Genomic DNA, 26899 nt, shown 5'->3' with positions numbered 1-26899 from the left:
TAATTTGCTTAGATTTTTGTAACTGCAAAAACGTGGGAGAAATGTGAAGAGGCAGGCGAAACATCGCATAACTAAAAAACATCATACACCACGCTCATTTATTTTGCATCTACTGAAATTGTTTTATACTTAGTGTGTGCATATCGTTATTTTTTATAGGTTTTTAGAAGTCTGTTTGGCTGCTGAGGCCTCTGGGCTGTTCCTCCAGCATGCGGTGCTATTAAATACAGGAGGTGCTGATCAGAACATACCAAGTGTTGTGACGCCATAGGGATAGCTAGAGTCATTTAGTCTTTATTCTTTATATATCTTAATTTCCTGAGTTAGATATTGAGTAATTTTGGATTTAACTGCTGTTACAATAAATTAAACTAACTACTAAGTACAATATTGATTTTTTTCTTTGTTATTAGATAATTAATAAGTGTTTGTCCCCCACCCTGCTCAGAGTATCTAAATTGGTTTGATTTAATCTCTTTGTATCTACTTTATTATACTGAGTTTCTGTTTATTTGACCTCTTTTAAATGGGTCAAATAAATTGAGTTCGGGCGCCTTAGCAGCAGCTGTGAGCAAGGTCCCTGCTACAGCAGTCAGGTGGTGTCTGTCTGCTCTAAAAGTGCCACATTTGACTGATCTGGAAAGGGCCCGTGCCATAGGGCAACTTCAAGCTGGTGTCTGGGATGTCAGAGACAGGCCATGAAGTGGGTGTCCTAAGAAGATGACACTACACCATTACGCTGGTGTTGGCAAAATGTGCACTGGGACCTGAACACTTGGAGGTACATTATGTTCAGCGATGAGTCCAGATTCTGCATGCAACTATTGGATTGTAGGGTCAAAGCTTTAAGAGGACGTGGACAACACTGTGCTGACTGGTAGACCAATATGGTAACAGCTTCTGGTGGAGGTAGTGTGATGGGGCGGGGCGGCATCTCCCTCACTGAAAGATAAGGCTTGTTATCTCAATGCAGAGAGATGCAGGTTGTGCGACCAACACAACCACATTTACGAGAAATGCTGGTTGAAGAATGGGATGCCATTCCACAGTAGTGTGTGACCAAGATGATGACCAGCATGAGGAGGAAGTGCCAGGCTGCTGTGGCACTGTATGGTTCTTCCACATGCTACTGAGGCCTCTGTTATACTGTCAGTATGCCTCGTTTCTTCAGACTTCCATAATTCAGTCCAGTAAGCTAAACGATGCCAAGCTGTTTGGCATTGGTAGAGAAAAGCTGGCAAGTTTTTAATGGGCACAACCCACATCTGTATTTTCCTTATTCATTTTTACTGTTAAAGCCCAAAAAACTTCACAGCCAAATCAAATGTTCCATTGTTTTTGCTTCGATTAAGAGTGAAACAAAATGTGGGGGAACCCCAGCAGTGCAGCACTATTGGATTATGCTCCCAGCCTACAGTCCATGAATACCCTTTGATATACCTCCATATATGCATATATATCTATACAAAAATCAAAACAAGCTATAATATTGCTTACTCCTCTGTCAGAAGGCACAAAAAAAAAACACGTGCACTGTTTGCAGGGAAAAAAAAACCTCAAGTAAAATTTTCATGAAGTTTTACAAAATTAAAAGAGTTCAGTGTTTCCCCGTTGAATTTGATGGCAGCGGTAGTTTCCACACTGATTATGTAACAGTCTCGGCAGGTGGAGGCTGAGGGAGGAAGGAGGGGATCTGGGTGAGAGTGTGATGCTGCAGTGGCTGCATGGCTACTTTGTGGCACACATACGGGCCAATGCAAACACATGCATCAGCCTACATAACTGCTTATCATCTGTTTGATTTCTCCTGGAGCTTCTCATCACGGCTTCCCCCTTTGCGCTGCAGTACTTCCTGCATGCGTGCGCACACACACACACACACACACACACACACACACACACACACACACACACACACACACACACACACACACACACATACACACTTGTTTACATGTGAGCCATTCCTTCGCCTATGAATCATTCCTCTTAAGATTTCGTGCTTTGTTTTTTGACAATCATGACAGCTGTTTCCTCTAATACGCATGGATATTTTGGCCCTTTTTGTTGCCATCTCTGTCCTACACACACACACACACACACACACACACACACACACACACACACACAGACAACGTTCAGCCCCTTTGTGGATCTTGTCCTGAGTCAGATCCGACAGGCGGGCTCACTCAGCATTCAGCCCACTGCAAAGCCTGTACTGCTGATCAGTAGATCCCATTGTAAACAAGGAAAGCCAGCAGGGCTCCCCATCGCTCACCTGTCTGAGTCTCCAGTACAGATAAACCCAGAGAGCCGACGCAGGCATGTCAGCCCACGCATGTTGATGTGAGTGGAGGCTAAAATCCAAGTTTGCTTGCTTAGTAATAGGCTGTAATTTGCCCACTCAGTTCTGCTCCATGCTCAGCAGAGATGGTCTGGACATGAAAAAAAAAGTCCATTTTAAAAATTAAAGTTCCCACAGTTCCCAGCTGCAGTCCTGAAGATGAAGGGGGGGCGGTGCTAGAGGGATAGGGTGGGGTATAGCTGAGGTAGAGGAGGCAGGAGAAGAGATCTGCCATCAGGGTGTGACTGCAGTCTCTCATCCAACTACTGTCACACGCTGTCAATGATAAACATAAAGAGGGAGAGCAGGAGCTAGAGTGAGGGAGAGTCTGTGAGGATCCCCTGCCCCCCCTGCCCCGCATGCTGTTCCCCCTTCTTCGACCAATCGCGTTAGTCTAGCTTAAGGGGCTGAGTGGAGGACAGGGATATGATTGGCTGAGTGAGGGAAGGAGGAGGTTTGCAGCCAGACAGCAGGAAGAGCCAGCAAGGACGTGCGCTCAGTGGAGAGAGGCGCCATTCATGAACAGTAGTGTTATTTACGCACACCTCAAATCTAATTTTCGTCCTGTACAAAGTTAATTTGTGAACAGTGAAAGGAATTTTGCACTACAATGAAAAAGCTGAAAATCTCATGTGTAGCTGATGCATGATGTTAGATTGCAAAGCTCCTAGCACACACTGACTTTCCCCCCTCCATCTACTTTATTATAACCCAGTCACAGCCAGTCTGTGTACTCACTCTACAAACTAAAGTACAAAGAAAAAGTTAAAAGATTTTAGTCAATGTAGTATTCCAGAAAAAAGTTAGTAAATGAGTAATATTTAGTTTTTTATGGATTTTTATATTTTTGTGTGACCCAATTTGCACCAAATCATCTCAGCTGGAGCTGTTATCGGTATCTACCATCACACAAAATTTGAAAATGATATCTTGAAAACTGGATGCTAGACTGCGAACAGACAGTCAAACAGCACAGATTGCATACTCGGATGAATAAATACATAAACACGTAAACAAATGGGCATAGATTGGAGGTTTTTGTTTTCCACCCGCACTTCTTCACAGCATTAATGATCGGTACGGACAAAGCTGAGTTGAATCACCTCACCTTGTTGGATGCCATCTCGCTGACCGAGTGTCTCGTCTGCAGGGTCTCCAGCTGGTCCAGACACCAGTCCAGCTCCTCCAGGGTCTCCATCGCCAGCTTCTGGTAAGGCTCCTCTGAAAGGTCAGAGGGCAAACAAACACACATTGCAGTTTACGCCTGGGACTGCTGTGGAAACATCCACATCTTTAACATGTTGCATGCGTCTGCTGTTCAATTCAATTCAATTCAATTTTATTTATATAGCGCCAAATCACAACAAAAGTCGCCTCAAGGCGCTTTATATTGTACAGTAGATAGCACAATAATAAATACAGAGAAAAACCCAACAATCATGGGTGCTGTTGAACTTGGTAGGAGAAAATTGTTCTTGACATGCTGCACCTGTCCTGACTGTTAATGTCTTTACTATTCATTTATCAGCACTGTTATATTTGCATGCGTTTAACTGTAAGAAGCACATCTTTCAGATTTACCTGAATCAACAATCACTTTATTCTTTTTCTATTTAATTAAAAAGACAATAACATGTTCATTGTCTATGAGAAAGGCACCATTAGTCACAGAAAACTAGAACCTCTCAGTGTCCCATCACCCAGGGGTATTAACACTGACCTGTAAGACATGGATTACACATGGGCGGCTGGTTGCTGCTTGACGGCCGCCTGAAACACAAAACAGATGAGGTGTCGGTAGAATAACAAAAGAGCAAATTAGTCATCTGCTCCACATTGTGCTCGTGCTCTTACTTGTTTCCCACACGATCTTGCAGATGTGTCAGAACAGCAAAGTTACTTCTCACCGTTCGTAGACTGGCAAGAACCTAAAAATATGAATAAACAAAATACATGAACCGATTTTCGTTCAAAATAAAGAACCATTCTTTTAGATGGTTGAACCTTTTTTAACCTGTTACCGTGAATATAGTGACTTTGATATTTGTTTTGGAACTTTTAACCATTTTCAAAGACCCTATCTGGAGCTTTTAGCATTTAAATGAAAATGCAAAATGGACTTTGAGTAAGAATAGAAAAGCTAAGTGGTTTAAAAACATCACACTTTACAGGCACAGGATGCAAGGGTTTTTATGTTGCTGATAGTACTATCTGGGCTCAACTAACTTCCAAAAGCCTGATGTAAGAGAGGAAGCATGCTGAAGCTCTGCTCTCTCTCATATCTAACGTTTACTGATGATAAACTTTTATAGGGTAAATATTGGACTTTAGTTTGAAATTATCACATGTACACAGATCATGTTAGTAGGTCGCCGATGATCACACACACACATAAGAACAAGCTGTTCAGCACAAAGAGAATGTGTGTGGGTGTTGTCTGTGAAAAATGAACCATGTCTTATTTCTCAAACTGATGAGTAAGGGCCAGCAAGGAGCCACGCCGAGTATCTGGACAGCGTCATGCCCCAAATTAGATGGATTTACTTTGAATGGAAACAATTATATTTCACATCTCACTTCACGAGACAGATGGTCTGTCATAAATAACAAACACTTCGGTAAACAAATATATTTTTAAATACATCATCAGTGGATCTATAGTAGCTTTAATGTAATTCACTGTGAAAACAGGGCTTCCAGGACTTCAGAGAATAGTGTAGTATGATTAAATCAATATGCACCATATGGAAGCACCTCTGCTTAGCTGTTTACACCATGCTTTCACTGTGGGCTGTTTCTTTATGAACTGCTTACATGTATCTTCCTGCTTGCTGGCTTAATGCATTCATCCGCAGATCTTCACACAGTTCAAACAACTGTTTCAAGTAACAAGTGTATAAACATTCATTTTGATGCCATGTCTGCTAAACTGTGAAGCCTATGCTGTGTTTGGCCTGTTGCCGTACAGGTTGCCGGCTTCCGCCTGTCATAATATCAGTGCTGGCACCCTCGATCCTGAGTTTGGCTTTGATTCAATGACAGCAAACAAAGGAAACTCTTAAAGGACCAGCAACAAGCATATGTGACTAACCTGTGCAAATGGAGTCACTATCATGTCTTCTCCATGCCTGCAAATTAAAAAAACAAAAGACCATGTGAGAGGAGACAGAGCGGTTCGTGATGTATTGTGTGATTCCAAAATCTCAAACCACAAACACACAAATCATGACAACAGTCAGGTTGCTGTTACTGGGATATTTGACTGAACAGGAACGTCGCAGTTGGATGAGACCGTGACTGGTCTGAATATCACACTGGACAAAGAAAGGAGAACAACACATTGTATTAGTTACACAAAATCCTTCTTAGAGGCAAAGGTGCTACACCTCATAGATATATTGTTTTTGTGACTACGTGGTAATTAAGAGTTGGCAATAAGGAATAGAGGAGCAGGATGAATGTTAGAAAGGCTAGCACTAGTTGCTAGGCAAAAAAACCCTATTCATATTGTATTCATATATCTAAGGACTAAAGTTTAAGTTAATTAGTTAAACTTGCATTTAGTGATGTTTTAGTATTCACTTTGATCAACTTCTAAATTTAAATTTAAACAACAAGAATGCGTCTCACAAATAAACCCAGCTACGAGTAAGCTGTATCTCAAGGGAAATGTTAAAAAAGTCCAATCCCACTAAAGGTTAGAAATGATGGGATATTAAGTTTATCTATGAGGGACAAAAAATGCCTCTAAGACTTATTTGTATAACTAGAACAACATGCAGGTGAGGAGCAGAGCTCATGCTTTGGATGCTTGGGAAACTGGTTTTAGATCAGCTAAAGCTTTCTGGAAGCTTTAGGGTGACAACATGCACAGACACCTCCAGACCTCAGGGTGAAATCATGCTAACTGTGAAAAACACTAAGTTGGCCTTCACCGTCCAGCAAACATTTTGATGCATGACTGTGAGCGCCACCTTGTTTAGTAAAATATCAAAATCCATTGTAGTCGTCAGGTTTGCGACTGAAACACGGGTGGCGCCACATCAGCATCTGTCAAATGCTTGCTGGGACTGTTTCTCAGACTTTTGAGCTTGTGATGCTTTCGGAGCCGAGCATCCAAGATAAAGTTGTTCAGATCGTGTTCAGGAAAAGCATGGGAGACGTGACTCATGACAGTGTGGCACAGCCCAAAGAGATAGACAGAAAAATCACAGCAATCTTCACACTTTGTCTCACCGAGGTAGCCAATTGACTTCCCAATGCTTCAATCCCTCCTCCCTTCAAAACAAAGGAGCGACAGCTATTGGTGGTCGAGGCCCCATTTACACTCTGGCTTCAAACAGACTGCTAGCTGCACAAGAGAAATCTTCAGCTGTATAAACAGACAGAAACTAGTTGCTGAACTAGCGTAGCGTTACCAGCATGTTTCCCGCTAGCTAGCGACTTCACTGCTTTTACACCTACAACTGGTTGCTCTCATGTTTACATTTTTAAACTCTAGCTGTGCTGCCTGAAGTGTCTTTAAAGCCTGCTGCCAAATGCATGTAGTTCTTCGAGTGTAAATAGGACCTTAGGTGAGCTTACTAGAAATAGTTTTAAATGTATTTATTATAATTTATTGTGTTTATGACACTGACACAATTAATGTGATCTCATGAAATGAGTTTAACAGGCTTAGTGTAAAAAAAAGGCAGTGATTTGGAAATCATTTCAAACCTTGACTTAAATGGAAATTGTATATTTTATTGTACTAAAAAATGCTGAACGAAATACACAACTAGCCACTTTATTAGGTACACCTTCATGGTACAGGTTTGACCCTCGTTTGCCTTCAGATCTCTTTAATTCTTCATGCGTTGATTCCACAGGGTGCTTGAATCATTCCTCCGAGACTTTGATCCATTTTGACATGATAGCGTAACATCAGATGCTGCATATTTGTAAGCTGTAGATCCATGATGTAGATCTCCTGTTCCAGAGACACAATTCTCCCTTTTTTTCTTCCCCAAATTTCTATAGTCTAATTTTGTTAAGCTTGTCCAAACTTTAGCTGTTTTTAGGGTCCACTGTGCTCTTCTGCTCTTGTAGAGCATCTGGTTTGATGTGCATTCAGAGATGCTCTTTTGCAAACTGGAACACTCTCCCCCTGACCTCTGGCATCAACAAGAATAGCAGCTCACTGGATTTTGCTGTTTTCAGATTGTTCTCTGTAAACCTTAGAGATGTTTGTGCAGGAAAATCGCAGCAGATCAGCAGTTTTCAAACACTCAGACAAGCCTCACATGATGTCAAGAGTCACATAAGTCACCATTCTTCCTCTGATGCTCAGTTTGAACTTCAATAGCTTGTCTTGACCATGTCTACATGCTTCCATGTGATTGGCTGACTAGATAACTGGTGAACCTAACAAAGTGGATAACATAGCTAACTAACAGTTTTAAAACATATTGCTGGAATCAAATTTAAAACTAACTTTAAAGTTTTCATTTTCATTCAGAAAATAGTTTGTTTTACTGTGCAGTTTCTCAGAGATTAGATGATCTGTAGGTATTCAGCGCCTTCATATCTTCAGCCTCTTTCTGAAATGTTTTGATTTCTCTGGAATGATTAGATAAGTTTTTGTGCTCTCAAGCAAACTATATATTTTCCTCCTAATCCAGCTGTGCAACCCCACAAACAAAAAAACAGAAAACAAAAGAAGATCCACATCTCTCGGCTTATTGTTGCTGAAACAATACAGAAAGCGTCCAAGAATACTCACAGGTCGCTGGCAGTGGACGAGTTGCGGGACATAGTTTTGGGCGAAAGGTCGAAGTCTGAGTCGGAGCGATAGAGGAAGGACTCGCGGCGCTGACTGTGGGGAAAGTTGGCCTGAAGTACCAGACCAGAACCCGGGCTAGTCTGAGAGTCCAGTGGACTGCGACCCACCGACAGGCCATTCTCCACATCAAAACTACAGAGAAAAGGAAGAGAAGAGAGAAAAAATTAATAAGTATTCTGTTGTTCCGACCCACAAACTAGCCTCACACTGATTATTAATTAATTGTTTGGTTTTTATTTATTTTATTTTAATTTTTGGCATGATTAAAGTGACTCAGAGGTCAGGTTAATTCCTCTATCTATTAGTATTAGCTGCTATTAAATGCTATAATTGTTGTCTACTTTGATTACTATATGTAATATTGAGCATAAAACCTAGCCAGAATAACAAAGAAATGCATAGTAAATGTATTGTTTTAAACAAAGAAGCCCTACTATAGGAAAAAAGCACAAGAAATATATGAAAACATGAGACAGGCAAAAAAGATTTCACATATAAATCTCAGACAAACACACAAATAATGTGATGCACAGCGCTAACAGTTTCTGCAGCAGCTGCTGATCTGCATGTAGAGACAGAAAGGATAAGACCGTGGTGAGACAGGGTACAATTACACCTCTATGGTACGGCTGAAGTTGAAAGTACAGTAATGCAGAGGGCTGCAAATCCAAATCAATTTCCCAAAGTGCCCCCAAATCATCATAATGGAATCTCTGACAGCAGACACACAGGAGCTACAATTATAAAGTGACACAAGAACGGGGTTCACGCGGACTACCTGAAAATTACAGTAATACAAAGCACAGGATGCCACTTTTGTTGGCAGCACAATGGGAAAAAAGGTATTCAGATAGATTGTCTCCTCTGAGTTTAAACAGGTGACCTTGTGATTACTGCTTTCACAATCTAGCACACACTCACGCACATCTTTCCCCTTCACCATCTCTGTTTGACGTCAACACTGGCACGTTGCCTCAGTGCAACGACAACCAATAACCCGCCCCGCCACTCGCGCTCTTGCCCGTCATAGCAGCGACATCGAAATATGCCCCCAAGTGCTCAACAAACAGTTGCTGAAAATAACCACACAGCTTTTTTTTTTCCATATTTGGAAAATTTTGATTTTTTTTATTGGCATGAAATAAATGGGATTGTGTCAATTCCAGAAAAGCTTCTGTCAGCAAATAGCAGCCCAGCTACAAATGATCAGATTGAATTCTTCTCAATTGCAGGTTTCACTATGGCAGTAAATTCCCTTTCCCTCCTAGTGCTTTTGAACCAAACCACACTTTTCATAACACGCTGTCCAAGCACGAGCCAGCGCGACGCTACAACCGTCGTGAGCAGAGAGGAAGTGGAGGAGAACTCGACTTTGAGTGTTGTCTGGGGGGGTCAAAGCTTATCAGCTCGGAAATTCATCTTCTTCTGCTGATCTCTGCACTATTTGAAGCTCACCGTGAGCCAGCGTCCTCTCGGCTAAACCTCTTTCCTTCTAAGGAATTCACCTGACTGAGACCTCAGAGCTCCATTATGCGGCCGCCGCATGGGTACGATTAACAGACTGGCTTTATCAATTAGATGCATTCTCATTCATGCAAACTCCCCCTTTCATAATAGCTGAAAACAGTGCACCAGTCGAGCAATGGAAGCTTGCTCCTGTGTCTATTTTTAGTGCAGCCTGCCTTCGGCACCCCAGCAATAATACTGCGTGATAAATCAAAGATGGCCATTAAGCAATCGATGCTGAATGAAATGGGCCCAGTTCATAGAAACAGCGAGATACAGCGAGATTAGGAGGGGTTGGGGGAGGTGGGGGTGGTGATGAGGAGGGCTGTATCCAGCACAGTGATGTGCTCAGCACCTCGCATCTGATTGGTGCAACTTCCCTGAGGGTGGGTTGTGGGGGTGATATGCAGCAGCAGGGCTTACCTCAATGATGCCACCCCACCACTACACCTTGTTCAGCCCCACTCCACACCTCCTCCACCCCTGGCTCGGTGTAATCGGCCGTGACGAGGCTCCATCAGAGGAGACCAGTGACGTCAGAAGCTAAAAATAGACCTGGCTGACAGGAAATAGGGGAACTGGGAGACTTGTGATGGCGCTTACGTAGATGCTCCCCCCACCCCTTCATCCCAGTGCAGGGTGCAGATGATTTCACCCGTCCGCATGAATATATTTATGAAGGATGATATTTTAAATTCTACTAGGTGAAGCCTAGTAGCCATACAGCTCTTTTCCTTCCAATCGTACAGTCTGTATTTTCTTTTCAGATATTGGTGTGAGCAAGTACGATGGCATTGAAGCACATTTCTCAAGGACATCGTGCAGGTGACACGGCAATTCGTAGCATGTTTAAACTGTTGCTGAATTTCATTATGAGCAAGAGTCTGTCTCTGCATAGTTTTTTTACTTTTAAACCAGACCAGAGGATCCCATATTTAGAATTTCATGCAATTCAATATTTCTGCTGAAATTTACAAGAAAATGACATGTTTATCTGTGTTCACATCATATTTTCCATAATGTTTAGGGTCAAATGACAAAGGCTAGATACAGACGTTTTTTAACAAACACTAACTCCTTAAAGTGGACTTAATTTATATGAGGAAAGCTGCACAGCAAGACCTAAAATATGACAAATCAATGGCACAATTGTGAAAGAGAACTTTCATGTGGCATAAAATAAAAACATAATACAAAAGATCTATACAAAGTTGTTCAGCAGCTGCAGCTCACTTCAGAAGGCTGCTGATAGTGAGACAACTCCCACTACTGAGGAACGAGAGGTACTGCAATGGCCATTGCTTTTGTGGTATGCACAGCAGACAAGCTATGGTTTAAAATAAAATAATCCTAATGCTCAACTCATATCTCATCTCTTGCATCCTGATCCAGCTACAATGCATCTGGATCTATCAGAATTTTGTAAAACACTCTCCACACAAGAGACTGGCGCCCTGTTCAGAACCGCTCTCCCTATGACACCTGGAATAGGCTCCAGCCACTTCTTGCTTCCCTGAATTGGAAAAACAGGAAAGAAAATGGATAGATAGACCCGACTCACAGTAATCTGGCACTTTCTGTGTCTTCTGTAACACAGTTTTAATACAGTGTGATTATACTTCCTTCCATCACCAGTAAAGCAGAGTGGTATTCACCAGATTTGACCATGATACACCTTAAACGCACTTAAATGTGCTGTTACGCTGAGCTGTGTTAGACTTGTGACCTTTGCCCTATGACAGCTGTGATAGTCAAAGCGCTATATAAATACAGGCCATTTACCATTTACCATTTACTCCCGAGGAAGCAGACAGATGGATGTTAGAGTTAAGTTAAACGGCTCAGTCCTGGAAGTGTTTTTAAGTTTTTTAAGGTGAATAGTAGAATTTGTTAATATTATAAATAAATGACGTATTTGTAAAAATGCAGAAAATGTAGAAAGTGTCCCCTTTTTCACTGCACCACAGCTACTGTTAACAACTGAATGGGCATCCACCCTTTAAACAGAATGACAGGCAGACATTCAGCCAGGCACACTGGCGTCTTGTTCAGTTACAGCGTACATAACACGCTGACCTTGGTCTGTCCCCTGACTCGAACATTGTTCTTCCTTTCTCTGACGTACATTACGGCTCCCTTTTCTGTCCTTAACTGTGTTTTTGACTGAACTTTTCTCACACACAAACACATCCCTTGACACCCACATCCTAAGCTCTGCTTTTGTTCCCAGGATGTTTATTTTTTCCCCTTATCACTATATCAAAGAGGGGGGAAAAATCTTTTGTCTGTAAACTAAATTAAAAAGAACTGCTTTTCTGGTTTTATGATCAGTTATTCTATTGCTAGAAAACTGCAGCTATGCCAGGCATTTTCAGATTCATTTTTCCCAGTTGTGAGGATTTGCTGAGTTTTTTAATTCTAAAGTAAATATTTTGGTTTTAAATTGTTTAAAAATAATTTAGTGCATTTGTTTCCTTAATCTTGGAGCAACGTTTGAGTCTAAGTAGAGATATACTCTGTATAAGTGGACCTCAAATTAATCTGACAGAGTCTTTACCTGAGCAAAAAGTTTAAAATGTGTCCGTACGCCATGAAATGAGATGCAGAACTGATTCCAGTTACTGTCCGTTTGTTGTTGTTGTTGCTTGTGATGTGCTCATGGGAAACAAGGCTGAGGGATTTCAGAAAACATTCTGTTGTGTGTGTGAGAGTGACCAGAGTCCAGATGTTATTTGATGGGTGAATGACACAGAGCCGGGGGTTGGAGGTCAAAACACACACATGCACACACACCCTCCCTCCTGTTTTCTTTCCTTGTAGCGTGGGAATTGGCCAAGGGGCCTCAAACATCACACCAGGAAGGAGGCAAGAGGTGAGGGGAAGAGGAGGAAAACAGACCAGGGAATATTTTATACCACTGAGTCTTAGTCTTAGCAAATAGTGACACAGAGTTTTCTCCAAGGCTCAGATTAGCATTAAGTATGTATGTGTCTTCTTGTAGCATTATGTCACTAAGAAAGGAAAGACCTGTGTGACAGTCCAGGGAGTAAAGAGGGTTTGCTTGCTTTACACCTCAAGCCTATTGTATATTTGATCTGAACGCAGCAGAAAAACAGCCTGCTTCCCTTCGTCCAGCAGCCTGCCACAGATCTTTCCTCTCACTGTCACTCTGTGCAGTTTGCACGCTCTGTGCGTGTGCGAACGTCATCACGACAGCAAGGCAGGGCAGGGCAGGGGAAGAACAAGTAGTGAAGGTATTTGTGCAAACCCAGATTTGAGCATTGCAAAAAGAAAGGAGGCCCCTGTGTTCAAACTCTTCTCCCGCACCAACTGTGAATTCTAGTGAGTTAATGATAAACATGCTGCTCTACATTAGGGAGCTGAACATCCTTTTCTGTGTTGATAAAAATGTGGTTTTCTTTCTGGAAAGAAAAATACCTTAGCCACACACGGGCAACACACAACACACTAGATATCTTCCAGTTGTTTGTGATATCACTGATGCTTTTCTTAGCCCTTCATTATCTTACGAGGGAGTAGCAATCCTGCGAGAGTCGCAGGATCGCGCAAGGTGATCTTGGAAATGATCTCCATTTATTCTGACAATAACAAATGAAATAGAAATATCACCACGCAATAAGCCTCAGGCTCATCTCCCACAGGGGAACAGTCCAAAAGAGTTAATCAGTGTGTGGAGCTAGCAGCAGGTTTAGAGTGGTCGCTGAATGGACACTTTTCACTCTCAGCTCTCTATATGATTTGCCTCAGCATGCACAGTGTTTACAACTTACATACAGAACATAACCAGAATGTATTAACATTAATGATGGTGTATAAATCAAATTAAGCTTTCCAAACCCCCAAATTTCTGTCGTTTCTAACAGTAAATGCACTGAATAAATAAATGTGGTGTTCTGATTAAGCATCCTGGAGCTAAACTGAAACCCCAAACTGCAATCAGTTACAGCACTGCCAGCTCACAGTTTCCAGAGAGCAGAAAAGGTAAATTTAATGAGTGGAATTTGTCTTCTATTCATTCTGGTCACACGCTGTACAGTAAAATATCACTTTACACTTTGCCGCAAGCATATTGTACCATCAGTGGAAACCCTAACAACCCTAACAAATCTATCAGCTCCTCTCTTTTATAAAACTGCACTGGAGCCGCACCTTCCTTAAGAGCCAGTTGCTCTTTCCATTCACCTGACCAGCCAGCCACTGCAGATCGCTGTCCAAACAGAGCACGCACTCTGCGTCCAACATCAACATCTGATCTCAGAGCAGCTCGTGTCTCTCTAAATATAGCCAAGGGGAGGAGAAGGTTGCCGAGAGTCAAACCAGCTGCTGTATTTATTATTTTTCTGTGTCACCTCTGACCTACAGGCAGAGGAAGGACTCTTGTCTCTGAAAACAGTAGAGCTCTGTTTTAATTGCTGTCACGAGAGACAAAAGAAGGAAGAAAGCGAGAGAAAAATTGGTGTCTGGGGCTGTGTGCATAAATCTAAAACAAAAAGAAAAAAGTGTGACACAACGTTTTGTGAAATCTGTTTGCAGCCAGTACAACGGTGCAGCTATTAAGCACTACTGCAACACATCTCACACACATGAATCATCTCATAACATAAACATAATGCACACATACTGACGTAAAACACTCCAATCAGACAATTAGAATAAGAACTAGTATTATTTTCTTGTCCTAGGATCACACCCTTCCATCCACATTTGAGAAGCTGAAACTCTAAACACTTTAACCTCATTTTAATTAAAGATAATTTTGCAAGAGTGTGTGCCGTCTAACGTAACAGTAAGAAATTTGGCTTTTTTACAGACTTTTTACTGGTGTGGAGCTGAAGTGGTTAAAATTTTGGAGTTCAGGGTGCCTCAAAGGTTGATTCGCTCCTCCGGACGGGTATTGATCATGGAGGTCTATGTGCAGTGATTATCTCTGTCCATCCAGCCAGGCTGAAATCCATACAGTGGCTGATCGGCATTAACATCATTAGAAACTGGTTAGGTGGGTAACACACTAGGCCAGAACAACCCAGAGCACCATGCACACGCACACACACACACGCGAAGGCAGTGTGTGATTACAGCCCAGCGGTAGAGATCCAGATTTGGCTCCAGCATCGACCTGAAAATCGAACAGCCTTAAATCACACTGGTGCGCAACCGGACAGGCCGGTTCGGGGCACGAACAGACACGCACCCGCACCTGCGCACGCACGCACATCGTCTTTGCCCAGCAACAGGCCGTGCTGGGTGCCCCTCTAATCAAGTTCGTACGCCACTAATTGGCGCCTTTCAGTATACAGTGATTGAGTCCAGTGGTGAGGCAGGAGTATGCAACTTCCTCCTCTAATTAGCCAAGGGCAGCCCAGGAGCAGCCAATCACATCGCTGATCAGCAGGACACAACAAGATGGAGACAGTGTTTTTTCTAACTCTTTGTTTCCCGTAAGGATGGAAAATCACACTTAATAAATGTAACAGCCATGAATACTACATACTGTAGTAATGCATTAAAAGGACAAATAAAAAGAGAGTAAAATCTACTTACTATGTATTTATTGATGAGACATGCACTCATGCAATATACTCAAGTGGAACAGGCAAGATACTGACCTTTCCAAGTGTATGAGGTGCCAGTCACAACATCACCTGTTCATGTTAACGCCATGTCTGTTACCATCACTGAGGGCTACAGACTCACAATCCAGGCCTGTTGTAGTTTTACATTAAATGATCCCAGTGCATTCAAGCACACGGATTAGTTTATTTCTTAGGCTTAACAGGGACCCTAAGTTCAGGCACTGGTGTTGGTAGACAGAAAGTCTTATATTCCCATATTTTACTCATATTTTACATGCATATCTTTGGCACAAATGCGGTCCTAGATGATATCCGTTCCCCTACATACTCAACGTGTTTGTTAAACTTCCACAAAGCAAAAAACAAGAGACAAGCAGACTGAGTCACTTTTCCTCTATGTTAGTATTTCTTTCTTTACCTTATTGTTCCAGTTGTCTCGCAACTCCACTTCCAAAAAAAGTCGCGTCATCTTTTTTCATATAGCTGGAATATTATTTATTTTTACCTCTCAAGCCAACCCAAGTGCGATCCCCGGGCTTTCCCTACCTGGCCTCCCGCTGTGTAGGCGGAGCCCTCAAGTCTATGTAGGTGATGAAGTTCACCTGTGACAAACTGAGCAGAAGCAGGCTGCATGTGGATGCCTTAATTCCTCATTCGTTAAAAGTCCGGTCAACCAAACTATTGTCTACTGCGAGAAAACAATTGGACAGCGCCTCTTTGTTGAGTGTTTGCCTGGCCCTGAGTCGATCATCATTCCTGGAATCACACAGATGTCAGGATAACACTCAGTCCACTATTCTAGTAGTGATATTCAACACGAGTACACACACACACACACACACGCAGTCACAGAAACACAGTTACACTTGACTGCTGACGTCAGTTGTGGTTTCATAGCTGTCGCTGCAATGCCGATCGACCAGCATGCAGGCCTGCAATTATTCCCAGCCCAACGCTCCGCTCACTGCAGTTTTGTTTTTCCACCAAACACAAAGGATGCTATGAAACACGCTAAAGAGAAACCAGCTGGCCGAGCTTGCGGACGCGGTGGGATTTCTGCCGACACGTGTTTGTTGTAGGAACGGAGAGGAGCGACTCTGGGGACTCTGAGTCGAGGCGTCCCGCGGTTCAGCGAGCTGAGCCATCATCTGTGAACTGGAAATGATTTGGGATCATGTCCAGGGAGCAGCCATTGTCACGTCAATATTTCCAGTCCTCACATCAGGGCACATCCTTTGTCAAAAAATGGGAGATTAATGATGGAGCCCGTGAAATTTGTCTTGAAGGTGCTAAATAAACCTCTATGTAAGACAAGAACCAATCGGAGAGGAGAAGTTGTAAAGATGTATGGCATCATCGTTGTGTCACATACGAAAAGCTATTGAGTGAATTCAGACACAAGATCAGAAGACTAAAGCACCAACCGAGAGGGGGTCAAATGTCAGTGCGGATAAACATTTATAGGGTCGACTGAAAACCTTACCTATAGATAGGCCATGTTTGCCAACCAACTATTATCACAAGACCAAAGTTCCAGTACAATATCTAACTTAGTTACATACTTACAATAAACTGGAGAGCTTCAAAAAGGCCTGAAAGCTCAGGTAAAAACTCGTAACCAGCCTTTGGAAAGTAAGTGACTTTTTTAAAAAAAAACAAATTATTCAGCTTTCTTGCCACCTCCATCTAAGTGGAAAGCTGGCTCTGCTTTGTAGCACACCCAGGTCCTCAGAGGATTGAACTTAACCAGAACAATATAAGCCACGTTACACTTGTTGGAAGAGTTGTTGCTATTGTTAAGATTTGTAAAACCCACCAAATCCATGCAGTTAAAAAAACCCTGCAAAAATAGAGCCAGCAGAGCAGATATACATATCAGTGTGATATGGCAAACACGGGCTGAGATATGCCTGTGACAAGCATAAGTTACAAAGATGGAGGTGGTGCAGGTGAGTAAAGCTAAAGCAGCTGCAGGGGCATAATGAGAGCACTGATACTGTCGGCTGATACTCACTGCTGACTCATTCTCACAGTGAGCACGACTCCACAACTGCAACAGCTAACGTTACTCTCTGTTTACATTATGTGGGAATACATCCTGGCAGCTCACGGTGACCTGTGACCACACGGGGAACGAGTTGTGCATCACGTCGCCGTGTGTTGACATGGCCTGGGGCCCATGGCGCCGGCCAAGCTGCTGCAACGCCACTAAAGGTCAGCTCTCATTGCTGAACTACTGGGAGGGGACACGCAGAAAGCACGAAAAGTCACACGACACCTTTTCTGAGACGATGCTGCTGTTTGATTCCACGTCTGATATTGATTATTTTTTTTTTTGTGAATAAAAAAGATATAAATCAGATGACGGATGTTGATAAAATCTTTTTTTTTAATGAGCTAATTGGTCATCATGTTTAAGTAGATAAATATGTTTAATGTGTGAATCTAATAAGAGTACTTTTTTCAACTCTTACCACCTGCAGCTAGGACACAATAAAAAGATATCAGCTCAGTTTTACTACTTACAAATGACTGCCTATGAGGTTAGTGGTTTGGCATTTGATTTTCTGGAACATCTGCACATGAATCTGATAGTAGATGCTCATATTCAGAAACGTAACACAGTGGGCTGGCATTTTACAACAACACGGGAACCCGTCTTCAGTGCAATGCAACAGTCGGCATTGTAGTATGGATGTGACTTTGTGAGGCAGCACTATAAAGTGTGTCCATTTCACCATGACTGTCACCTTCATGCAAACACCTCTGAGTCTATCCACTGAAACCTGTCTGCTCTCACCTTCAACAGAGATCACACTGAAACTCACTGAAAAACAAAAAAAAAAACCTATTACATCTATTTATATGTAAAAAAAATAACATATCTATTAAATAATTATTATATAAATATATGTATATACATATATAATTACAAAAATATTGCTAGTTTTTAGAAATATGACATTATAGTTATGTAGTTTTTAACCTTTTCTCAAATCTTTAGAGAATATATATAGATAGATAGATGATAGATAGATGATAGATAGATAGATATACATATATATATATATATATATACACACATAGCAAATCTTAATCTGCTCAATCTGCAGTTTTAATTTGTACAAACATTTGCTACATTAGCCATAATTTTGCAATTTAGTCATTAAAAATTTGTCATGCAATTTATATCAGTTTTAAGGGTAAAAAAAAGTCACGCTGATGATGTAGAAGTCTCAAAAACTCACAAAAAGCACATGTACCAAATATGATATTCTTGGCTTTAAAGGGTTAAAATATACATTTATGATCAAATCAAGATAATATAACATCTAGCAAGATTTCCAAGATTTTGATTTTTTATATATATTTTAATTATATTCTGATTACAGCTACAACATAATGTAAGATGTAGCTTGCTTTTTTAAAAATTTAATTTAAATAAATGACTGAAAATGACCAAATTGGTCAGAATGCTTACTTTGACGAGGCTGCAATCTAATAGTAAGAAAGAAGTCATGATGTCTGTTTTCCTTTTTGCCACCACAGGCCTTACAGTCTCCTTCATTAAAAAAAAAAACAAACTATTGGAATTTAAATTGTCAGTGACAAACGGGGGCTTGGTTTGAACCTCAGTATTGAAGGCACTTCACTGGCTCCCAGTTCAATGCACAATTACAATTAAAATACTTTTATCTCTCAGTGGTTTGGCCCCTCAGTACACCTCCTGCTTGCTTACTGTTCACAGTCCGGTCAGCCCTCTCAGGTCATTGGGTGCAGATCTTTGAACTGTTCCCAGAATCAGATCTAAGTGAGCTGAAGGTGCTTTTAGTCACCGTGGTCCTGTTCTTTGGAACAGCTGATCAATTAAACTGTGCATCAAAAGCATAATAAAAATCTATTTTTATCTACGCAGCGCTACAGTAAATAGGAGCTTTTTCTTTTGTTTATTATTAGTATTATATTTTGTTTCCTTTTAGGAACTGTAAAGGTGTTTTTACTGCTCTCCTCATTTAGTTTGCATGTAATGAAATGTGCTATATAAATACAATTGCCACTGCCACACGATACACTTAAAAAATTGTACTATGCCTGCTCAGTTCTTACAGACAACCTTGCAAACATGCTATGGTTGAAGAACAGAAGCAGAGACACTGAGAAAATATTCAAGCCCAAAACAAAAAGATATTCAGGCTGCCAAAAACAGCAAATCTTTACACTGGAGAAACTGAAAAGAGGCCACAAATAATAAAAAAAAGTCAGTTGCATGTGGACTATTTTTGAACTGAAAAATTATCGCATCATAGTCATTAGTCTATAGAAACAAAATTTGTAAACTAAACAATTAATCAGACAAATATTTTATTAAATATTAATCAATAACTAAAATGTTGTTCCGGGTCCAAGTATACTACTATATAGTAGTATGTATATTACACTCAAGTACTAAATAGAGTATTAATAGTATGTGTACAGTGCAGGTCAGAACAAGAAAAGACAAGACGTAACGCGGTGCTATGAGTCGCTGTGCAGCGTCAGTGTCGGTGGGGAAAAAAATAAAATAAATCAGGACATAATTAGAAGGGAGGTGAGTGATACATCGTCACTGACGCTTTTCCACTCTCAGCCAACTCCCCCTTAATCATAACCCTAAAGGCAAAAGCTAAATATTTGCACTCTCTGAAGCCTCTCTGTAAAAGTACTACCTCGATGATGGTGGAAGTAGTAGGTTTCCCTGTTAAACAGATTTGGCAGATTACACTCCACGGTGAGCTCTCCTTTATGCGGTTCATCCATCAGGCCTATAAATACGTCCAGCTCGGCATTCATTAGGTATCTGCCTTTGAAGGTTTTTTGTTTTTATTGGTGGGTTGACATTATAAAATCACTTTGATCCCCCTCCCTGTCAAACACGGCTTATGTCGTCATTACTTTTCTGGAAGGTCAGCTGCAGAATTAGTCATATTTCCTTCTGTGGCTCTTAAGGCAGCGGACACTTTCAGGTATACTCATACACGTTGTAACACATGAGGATGTGTCAACTATACAGGTTTTTTTAAATGTCATATAGAGATGTAGTTACATATTTCTGTATATTTCTCTACAACTTCTACATCCATCCATCCAGATTCTGCACATTCAGGCGTCAGCTGTTCCTTCTTCAATCATCTTAAAAAAACTTCTCTGTTCTGTAAAATCACTACAAATATGGACGATTATCATACTCTAAACAGTCAGTATTTAAAGTATCAGAGGAAAAGAGCTGAGGTGGTCAAGCAGCGGGTTAAGCTGAAACTCATGTATAAATGACGACTGTATAAGACAAACACACACACGCACCGATTCGCAAGAAACTGATTCATAAATTCCAAAGATCTCATCAGTCCATCTGACTCACCATTAGAATTGCAAACAGCAGAGAAAAACTCTGATGACTTTGTCATTGTGAGCTAAAAGCCACGGTGTGATTGCATATTTTCCACTCATATGCACATGTCACTCTCTATTCCGTTAATGTCCTGGAATAAAATGATTTGGGAGATTCTGGGAGATAAAGAACATTTGTGCACAATGTGAACATCAGGGGCTTGGCGTTGATGTAAATAATAATATCAAAGTATTCATTGTATGTTGCTTTAAAGTGAAACTAACACAAGTACTGAGAGTGCAGCTTGATGATATGAAGACCTAAAGAAAACACGAAAGCAAGGTCTCTATAAATGCCACATACTGGAGGATACACTGCTTTGAATTTCATTCTAATCTCTCTAACCTAAATAGACATAAATACACATAAAATAACATGATGCATTAATGCTATTTTAGGTTAAAAAGATGCTCCAGTTCTTCATTATGTTCTGGGGGCCAAGTTACAGTTAAACCCCTAACTTTAGTTATTTTAAGTTAATATGTTAACATAAAAGAACTTTACATTGTGTGAAAGAACTGACAAGCTTTCTTATAAAAAAAAAAGGTTCAGACAGCAGTGTGCTCAGGGTTGTGCAACAACAACATCTGGATTGAAACCACATCTGGCCTACCGCCTGCGCTTTTGAACGATGTCGATGGGACGGTTGACGGCACATGGCGACCCGCAGATATTCCCGTTCCGCATTTTGAAGTAGCGATCCTGGACTGAGGGGGTCAGATACACACAGTTAGTCGGTAAACTCATGTCTACAGTTTGTCTCTCAGCTGCTTTTGTTCTCCACTAATTATCCTTTTCCTCCTCCTCCGGGCGCTCCTCTGCTCCTCGGCTCCCGCGTGCTCTCTCCTCTCCCTTCACGCCGCACCGGGTTTCCACTGACACGCGGGCAGATGGAGGAAAGCCCTCCTCGGTGTGTTTTGGCGACATGACTCCAGTCCGGCGTGAGGAGAGGGCGAAGAAAGGAAAAGGGATCAAAGCAGTGTGGGTTTTAAAGAGTCATTTCCTCAGCGTCATGCCGCTGTTTCATGCGGTGAAACACAGAAAAGCTAAACAAGAGCAGAGCGTGAGGAGGCTTCTTTCTAATCCACGTTGAGGAGTTCAGAGCTGAACTCTCCCTCCCTCTGGAGACACGCTCCTTTCTCCCTCCCTCTGTCTCACTCTGTCCCCTCCTTCCAGGCACATGGACTACTGAGGCTTTAAAAAAGACATGAACTATGTACATGCGCATGTACAGTATGTGTGGGTTAGAGAGGGAGACTGATAGGGGCGTGTTTGCTTTCGGTTGGAGTAACTGCATCGTGTGCATGTGGATATACTTCTGCCATATATCTTAGCGAGGATCAGTTTGAGTTTCAGGGAGAACTGTGAGGCAGCTTTCACCTTTTAAGACCCCTTTAAAGACTTCAGTTTTGGTTTAGGGCAGGGTTGCGAGCTTAGTTTGATTGTTAGGGAGGGAGGGAAAGTGTTATGTAAATGAATGCTGGCACAAAGACATGTACGTATGTGTACTGTATGAGCAGTATGCGTGTGCGTAAAAGAAGAGGTGTGTCTCCCATCTTACTTATTTGCAGGATCAACAAACACACATGAGTCACAAAGCCGAGGTCTGTGAAGCATTCCTGCCTCACACCTCAAAAATGTCATCACTTCATTAGTTACACTAGATACTCATGAGAAAATTCCCCCTACTTACTGTATGAATTTTCCAATTATTGCTATTGTGAGGTCACAATAACCTTTGGCCTTTAAGGAGAACATCTAGTCAGTTCCTCGAGTCCAAGTGATCATTTGAGCCAAATTTAGAAAACTACATCTACGTGCAACAGGAACGATGGACACTCTGACGACATGATGGGCAGACTCGTGTGGGAAAGTATGAAGTACTTTTAAAGTATTTTCAAAAGAAAAACGAGCAAACTCGCTTAGTCACATCTGAGGAGCAACATTCAAACAGCAGTGTGTCAGGGATTCACGTCAGTTTTGGTAAATATGTTATTTTGAATAATTTAAAATGAAAACAAAGTATCTCATATGCATTCAGGAGCAGGTGTAATTAGATATTCCCCCTTTAGTAAAATACTTCAGCCTGCAGCAACTCTAGCACACCAGCACCAGTCAGTCTCACGACACAGAGCGGTGGACTTCCTGGACTCGGTGATCTCACCAACTGGCTGGCCTGCTGCTGTCGACACTGCAGGCAAATATTTGTCTTTTGAGACAGTGGGCAGGAGCCTGGGTCAGACGTGTTGGCAGGCACACGGGAGAGGAGGTGGAGCAGAGGGGGATTTAAATGTCAACCCGTTTTTAAAAAAAATGGTTGGCTAATGATGCAGCCAGATGTTGTGACGTAGTCACAAAGGGGGGACGCAGATGTTTCACCCTGATCTCTGAACTTTTAAGTGGCTAGTTATGACGAAGGCTTTCTGTGCGGAGCTATTTCTCAATGGCTGCTGTCCCCACAAAACTGCACTTTAATAGCACAGCAATCATCTTTAACTTCAGCAACAAATTTTTTTTAATCAGTGAAGATTAAAACAAAAAGAAAAGCTCATTATTCATGGCAGGTAAGCTTGCAGTTTCTGTGCTACTCCAGTGTAAATAATGGGTCTAAGAAACCTTCCAAACACCACCTGTCTCTGTCTGGGACAACGCTGCCGGATGGGCTGCTCAAATCTATGAAAAACATAATAATTCAAGGTGATCAGGAACATGTCCGTGGACACATAAGAACCACATTTTTTACCAGGTTATTATACCATTATGCTGTATCCTGTGTGACTGTAATCATAACTGACCTCCTTCTAGCCTCCCAGCAGAACTGGGTCAGACGCTGGTCCCTCTAAACCAGAGCAGTCTAATAATGACGTCAACACACTTATAAAAATAGTGTTAAATTAATCTGTTGCATTACCCTCATTCATAAAAAAGACCATGGGGAACCCTACAGATCTTCTGGTGACTTTCCTGCAAGGGGAATTGACACTTTCAGTCTTTATTTGTCTCACAGTTATAGCCAGATGCAAACTTTCCCTGCACCTAAGTCAGTGATTCCATTCACGTGAATAAAGCAAACTAAAAATAAATAAATCGAACTGGTCAGCCGTCATTCATTGTGGAAATTATAATTGCAAACACAATAACTGGCAACAGTTTTATTGGAATCAAACAATCAAGAGCACGTTTGGTTTTCTCCTGTAAATGCAGACCGAGTAGCGCACTCTAAACTGTCACTGTCAATAAAGACATAAAACATCCCTACAAGCAAGCCTCCTGCAAACCCATAAAACACATTAAGACTGAATTCCCTTCCAGCCATCTGGCATAAGGTTTTCCAAGAAGCCCAAGAACCATACATCAATCAGGCCTAACATTATGACCACCTGCCAAATATTTTGCTGCCAAAACAGCCCTGACCCATCAAAGCACGGCCCCTTACGGGTGTGCTGTGGTATCTGGCACCAAGAAGTTAGCAGCAGATCCTTTAAGTCCTGTAAGTTGCGAGGTGAGGCCATGGATCGGACTTGTTTGTCCAGCACATCTCACAGACGCTCGACTGGATTGAGATACAGGGAACGTGCTTGTTGACACCGTTCTATCAGAACCAGCATTTAATTTTTCTGCAATTTGAGCTACAGTAGCTCATCTGTTAGATCAGACCACACGGGCTAGCCTTCGCCCCCCACATGAAACACTGAGCTTTGGCCACCCATGATCCTGTTGCTGGTTCATGGCTGTTCCTTCCTTGGACCACTTTTGACAGATACTGACCACTCCAGATCTGGAACACCCCACAAGAGCTGCAGTTTTTGGAGATGATCTGATCCAGTCGTCTAACCATGACAGTTTGGCCTTTACTGTCATCCCTACGTCTGCCAGTGTTTCCTGCTTCTAACACATCAACTCACTGCTCACTGCTCCCTAAAATGTCCCACCCAATAACAGGTGCCACGATGAAGAGATAATCAGTGTTTTTCAGTTCACTCGTCAATGGTCATGATGTTATGCCTGATCAGTACACACACACACACACACACACACACACACACACACACACACACACACACACACACACACACACACACACCATCAAATTCAGATGTTCAGATGTTGCGTTTGGCAAAACAAAGACTAATCCATCTGCTTAGTCCACAACAATAATGATCAATATTTCCTGGTTTCTAAAGGACGGTCTAACTGGAACAGCAGCAGCTCCTCTGGGCGTCTGGCTAATAATCATGTTACACTTTTTGGCATCAGACGTCAGTGAGTGCCTGGTGTTTTCTGGGAAGTCTTATTTTCACAATTGCTTCTTGTTAATTTTCCCATATTCCAGTTTATCTCGGAATGCAGATTCCCAGTTTATAATTTTGTTGAGTTGATTAAATTGAAAAGGAAGGCCTCACAGAGCTAACGTGACATTACTAGAATGCAGAATATTTTCAAAAAGGTGAAAAACTAAAGCACAGAGGTACAATTCACTCCTCCCTACTCCTGCATTTTTCCAGCGCTCTGTCTTAAAGGCCATTTTTAATATCTGGAAAGACAGAATAAACTTATTTTGTTCCGCATGCTGTGATTTCTGGTATCATATTTAAATATTTGTAGTTAAACTAAATGAAAACTCCTGTTGTTGCTCCCCTCCAATGCTGGCATCTGTCCTTGTGAAATGTTCCTGTGTTGGACCTCTAAACAGATGCCAGCGTGGAGATTTGCTGAGAATGAGGTGTTTGTGAGGCCGCTGTGTAACCAAATCCAACCGGCCAAATGACTTCCACGGCCCAGCTGGCTGCTGGCTCCTATGACATTACCTCTGCTAATGAGAATGAGCTGTGAGGGAGGAGTGTCATGAGCGTGTGTGTCTGAAAGTGTGAGAAAGTGTTGGTGGAACTTTTTGGTACAATGAAGATTTGTTTAACTCCTCCTTTAAGGATCTTTTAGTGCACTCTGCATCGGAAAGCAGGGAGAGTCTATTCTACAGTTAAAGACATGAATGGTTTGCCAACAAGCATCCATTTCTGACAGCAGTGCAGAGATTCTTGCGCCACCTTGTGCAGAAATCCGTGGTGACACAGTGATGTGCACGCACAAACTTTAAAATACTATTTTCTACTAATGCATTCATACCACATCATTTATAATGGAGCCTTAGAATTCTTTTAGACCTATTACTACTATCTTTGGCTACATGCATATTCAGCAGTTCACACACTGGACTCAGGTCCTGCATCTCCCATAACACACACAACAGTCTTATCTATACCAACAACTCTTATCATCAGTTTTTTTACATTTATGTTTACTTGTCCAACACGAGTTAATAAGATGATGAATGAATATGAATCAAGAAATGTAGACATCGTGCAAACAGGAGAGTTTTGTAAAGCCACAGTTGTGACTGAGTTAAGCTGACAGCCCAGCAGAGGTTGCTGTTTGCCTGTAAACTAAATGGAGGAAAACAACGCACACACACACACACACACACACACACACACACACACACACACACACACACACACACACACACACACACACACACACACAATCATATAAACAATGCAACAGATCTCTGCACTCATTAGCACAAATGAGGGTAGAAATTGCAATCATTTTAAAGAGTCAGGATCGTGACAGCTACAGTTTCTTTGTACTGATGGATAGCGGGGTAAACATCGACAGTACGTGATGTGAAAAGTGAATTATTAAAAAACAAAACAAAACTCTGGACAAGAGCCTATCATCAGCAATAATCCAGGAATAAACTCTAAAAAAATATCACATCTCTACTTCAAGAACTGATTTAATGCACGGCCTGTAGCCCAGTCTGCCGACCCAAGATGACCTCAAACACTGTTTGGTGGAAAAATCAGTATGGATTTTGTGACTGGTGGCTATGGCTGTGTGCACGCAAGGAACGACAAACACGTGTCACATTCACGTGTTATGTGCTGCCAGCCTCTGGTGGGGCTGGGCGAACAAATTTAGGCTCGGGGGGTTTATTTTGGGGGTCTGGTGTGTTATTGTGGCCTCAAGCCCCCACCCCACATCTCTCCTGCCCTGCTTAGACTCAACTGTGGCAACACTGGGTCAAAAGTCAGTCCTAATATTAGTTTACTCGTTACAAATTGGGTCTAATGGGTAACTGGTTACTGATATTCTCTGTCAACCTGCCAAATCACGAAGTAGTAAATATTCCAATATCCCTGACC

The 26899-nt window shown here is 41.8% G+C and overlaps 1 protein-coding gene across 7 annotated transcripts in view; it reads right to left on the bottom strand.

Moving 5' to 3' along the window:
- LOC116318379 (cAMP-specific 3',5'-cyclic phosphodiesterase 4D-like) overlaps window positions 1–26899 on the bottom strand; it is a 104375-nt gene that overhangs the window by 14051 nt on the left and 63425 nt on the right. For 4 of the 7 annotated variants that reach the window (XM_039598792.1, XM_039598791.1, XM_039598793.1 and 1 more), the window contains 6 exons: window positions 8106–8297; window positions 6581–6622; window positions 5436–5472; window positions 4199–4272; window positions 4065–4114; window positions 3453–3565 (listed from right to left, as the gene is read on the bottom strand). In XM_039598792.1, coding sequence (XP_039454726.1) covers window positions 3453–3565; window positions 4065–4114; window positions 4199–4272; window positions 5436–5472; window positions 6581–6622; window positions 8106–8297 — 508 coding nt within the window. Of the gene's footprint in view, window positions 1–3452; window positions 3566–4064; window positions 4115–4198; window positions 4273–5435; window positions 5473–6580; window positions 6623–8105; window positions 8298–21306; window positions 21827–26899 lie in introns of those variants that run through there. The other 3 variants (XM_039598794.1, XM_039598795.1, XM_031737368.2) reach the window with 2 other exon arrangements.

The sequence above is a fragment of the Oreochromis aureus genome, linkage group 15 (genome assembly GCF_013358895.1).
Source record: "Oreochromis aureus strain Israel breed Guangdong linkage group 15, ZZ_aureus, whole genome shotgun sequence".
Lineage (NCBI taxonomy): Eukaryota > Metazoa > Chordata > Actinopteri > Cichliformes > Cichlidae > Oreochromis > Oreochromis aureus.
The sequence above is the reverse complement of the archived record's forward strand: the minus strand, read 5'-3'. Positions and strand labels throughout refer to the sequence as shown.